The sequence below is a fragment of the Solanum verrucosum genome, unplaced genomic scaffold, assembly GCF_900185275.1.
Source record: "Solanum verrucosum unplaced genomic scaffold, falcon-dt-bn FXZP01000080.1, whole genome shotgun sequence".
NCBI lineage: Eukaryota > Viridiplantae > Streptophyta > Magnoliopsida > Solanales > Solanaceae > Solanum > Solanum verrucosum.
Genome location: NW_026020097.1, coordinates 339,674 through 342,082, shown reverse-complemented (window position 1 = coordinate 342,082; position 2,409 = coordinate 339,674). Strand labels below are relative to the sequence as shown.

At 33.7% G+C, this 2,409-nt stretch overlaps 1 protein-coding gene across 1 annotated transcript; it reads left to right on the top strand.

Annotated features, from left to right (window-relative positions):
• Positions 1–236: 236 nt before the first annotated feature.
• On the top strand, positions 237–1,533 carry LOC125824826 (protein RGF1 INDUCIBLE TRANSCRIPTION FACTOR 1). The gene is made up of 5 exons (XM_049504178.1): positions 237–290; positions 393–572; positions 683–757; positions 845–985; positions 1,084–1,533. Exons 1-5 carry the CDS (start codon positions 282–284, stop codon positions 1,429–1,431), a joined length of 753 nt encoding a protein of 250 aa, XP_049360135.1. The 5' UTR covers positions 237–281; the 3' UTR covers positions 1,432–1,533.
• Positions 1,534–2,409: the final 876 nt, after the last annotated feature.

Genomic DNA, 2,409 nt, shown 5'->3' with positions numbered 1-2,409 from the left:
TAGGTATATACACCATTAGCAAATTGGCATATATACCATACCACACAGCACTACTACTACTCTTCTTCTTTCATTGGTAACAGTAATACCCCAGCCTTAGTTTTTTTGCAGGCGCCGTCCTCCCTTTTTTTCCTCTGTCCCCTCAAACCCCATACCTTTTTTCTTCTCTTTCTACCAAAACAGTAGTATTTGCTTTATCACAATTTCAAAATCCTTCTCTTCTCCATATATATATATATATACTGAAGCAAAAGAGAAGAGAAGAGGAATATTATTCATATATGAACATGGTGGGGTCTATTAATTCTTTGATTTTATTCTCTCTAGTTTCTATTCAACAAAGTGATTATATATATTCTGATGGGGTTTTGTTTTTTTGGTTTGTTTTGTAGTTGGACTATGCACAAAATCTTCCTCAGTGGCTTGTTGCACTTTTGACAGAGAAATTCTTCAATGCCTGTATAATTCATGAAGATGCTAAGAAGAATGAGAAGAATGTTTTCTGTTTGGACTGCTGTGAGGGTATTTGCCCTCATTGCTTGTCACCTCACCGTTCTCACCGCCTTTTGCAGGTCAATTATTTTTCATCTCCTTCATCATGTTGAATTATAACAACGATGACGTATTCGGTGTAATTTCGCAAGTGGGCTTGAATTATGATGTTTAATTTCTTGACTTGCAGATTAGGAGATATGTGTATCATGATGTCATAAGGCTTGGTGATGCAAATAAATTGCTAGACTGTGCTTTTGTTCAAGTGAGGAAAAAAATTTGTCAACTTTTGAATTTCTGTTGTTAATTATCTGATATGAGTAGTTAAAAAAAAAGTTTTGTTCCCTTGCAGTCTTACACTACAAATAGTGCAAAAGTGGTATTTTTAAACCAAAGGCCACAAACAAGGGCTAGTAGAGGCTCAGGTAATTGTTGCATCATCTGTGACAGGGGACTTCAAGATCCATTTCTCTTTTGCTCTGTTTCCTGCAAGGTAAATTCATCATTTTTTGAATTATCAATTATGATAATTGAATTTCGTCACCGACCCATTTTTCATATACAAGTTTTTTCATCTTGGTTTTGTTACAGGTTCAACACATACTGAAAACAGAGGGCAAACTTACGAAGTATATCTATAGGTGTGAGTACATGACACTTCCTGAACCGGGTTTAGACGATGGTCAAATGACTCCTGATACCATTCTTGAACCGATTGGTTCGGTAAGAACCGAATCCGGTTCAAGTGGCGGAGCCGCTGAAGAGGTTGGTTGCAGGACGGTTGGATGCACGGCGACAACAGAGATTGTAAGGAAGAAACGCAGCACCCTTTCCGCGTTCCGGTCTGTGTTTCGACCGGGTTGTGGACCGGGTTCGGGAATATCAGTTTCTATGATGAACCGGAGGAAGGGTACGCCTCAGCGATCTCCACTTTACTAATTTTGTGTTTTCTTGGAAGAGAAAAATGGAAGTCGGGAGGGATATAATTGGAATTTGGATAGTATAATTCAAGGGCAAATTAGGAAAGAAAAAAAAGTTTAAACCTCCCATTTTTTTGTAGAAATGGCTTTCTTTCTTTCTCTTTATTATTATCTGACAGACATATTGGAAGCTATATTTCTATCTGACAATAGAGAAATCAAGTGAATAGGAAGGAATATTAGTATGAATGAGATTAATTAATTACTGTAATAGTTATACCTAATTTTTGGTGACATGTACTTGCTTTTGCTTCTATTGATGCTTATTTCGTCAATTTAATTCAATGATTAGTGTTTCTTAGTACTGCTTTGTTCCTCCTAATTTGTTAATCCTTCCAAATTTATGGTTTATTTACAGCTTGCAATTACGATTGTAGTTGTAATCATATCTGTTGAATTAGTAAGTTTTGACACTGTAATGTTAGGTTTAACTTGTTTTTTAGGTGAGTTTGTAGGTGTTGCATGTGCGTGATTTGTGCTACTTGTTTTAAGTGAAAAAACACAATTTGAACAAATAAAAATGAACAGAGAGAATATTACTATGTAACTAAATATTATATTATTAATACCTAACATCAGTATAATAATGTGTTATAAGTGCTTGATTTGAAAATAACCACACCAAGTACGTACATAATTGAAACATTTGAATATAATGGACAAATCCATTATAAAATGTTAGTCAAAATTTATATAGTTTGACTTAAAAAAAAAAATTATGATATTAAAAGTGGATGAGGGCTAATACGACTATTCATAATTATACATTTTACAAATAAATTTGCTTGTCATCCTAAGTAACACTATGATTCAAATTAATTGTCATTTTAGAAAAAATCAAGGCAATAGTTGTCTACATTCTTTTAATTATGAAGTAATATAGATTGACTAGGTAGGATACAAAATTAAATGGAGCTAATACAAATATTTTAATATT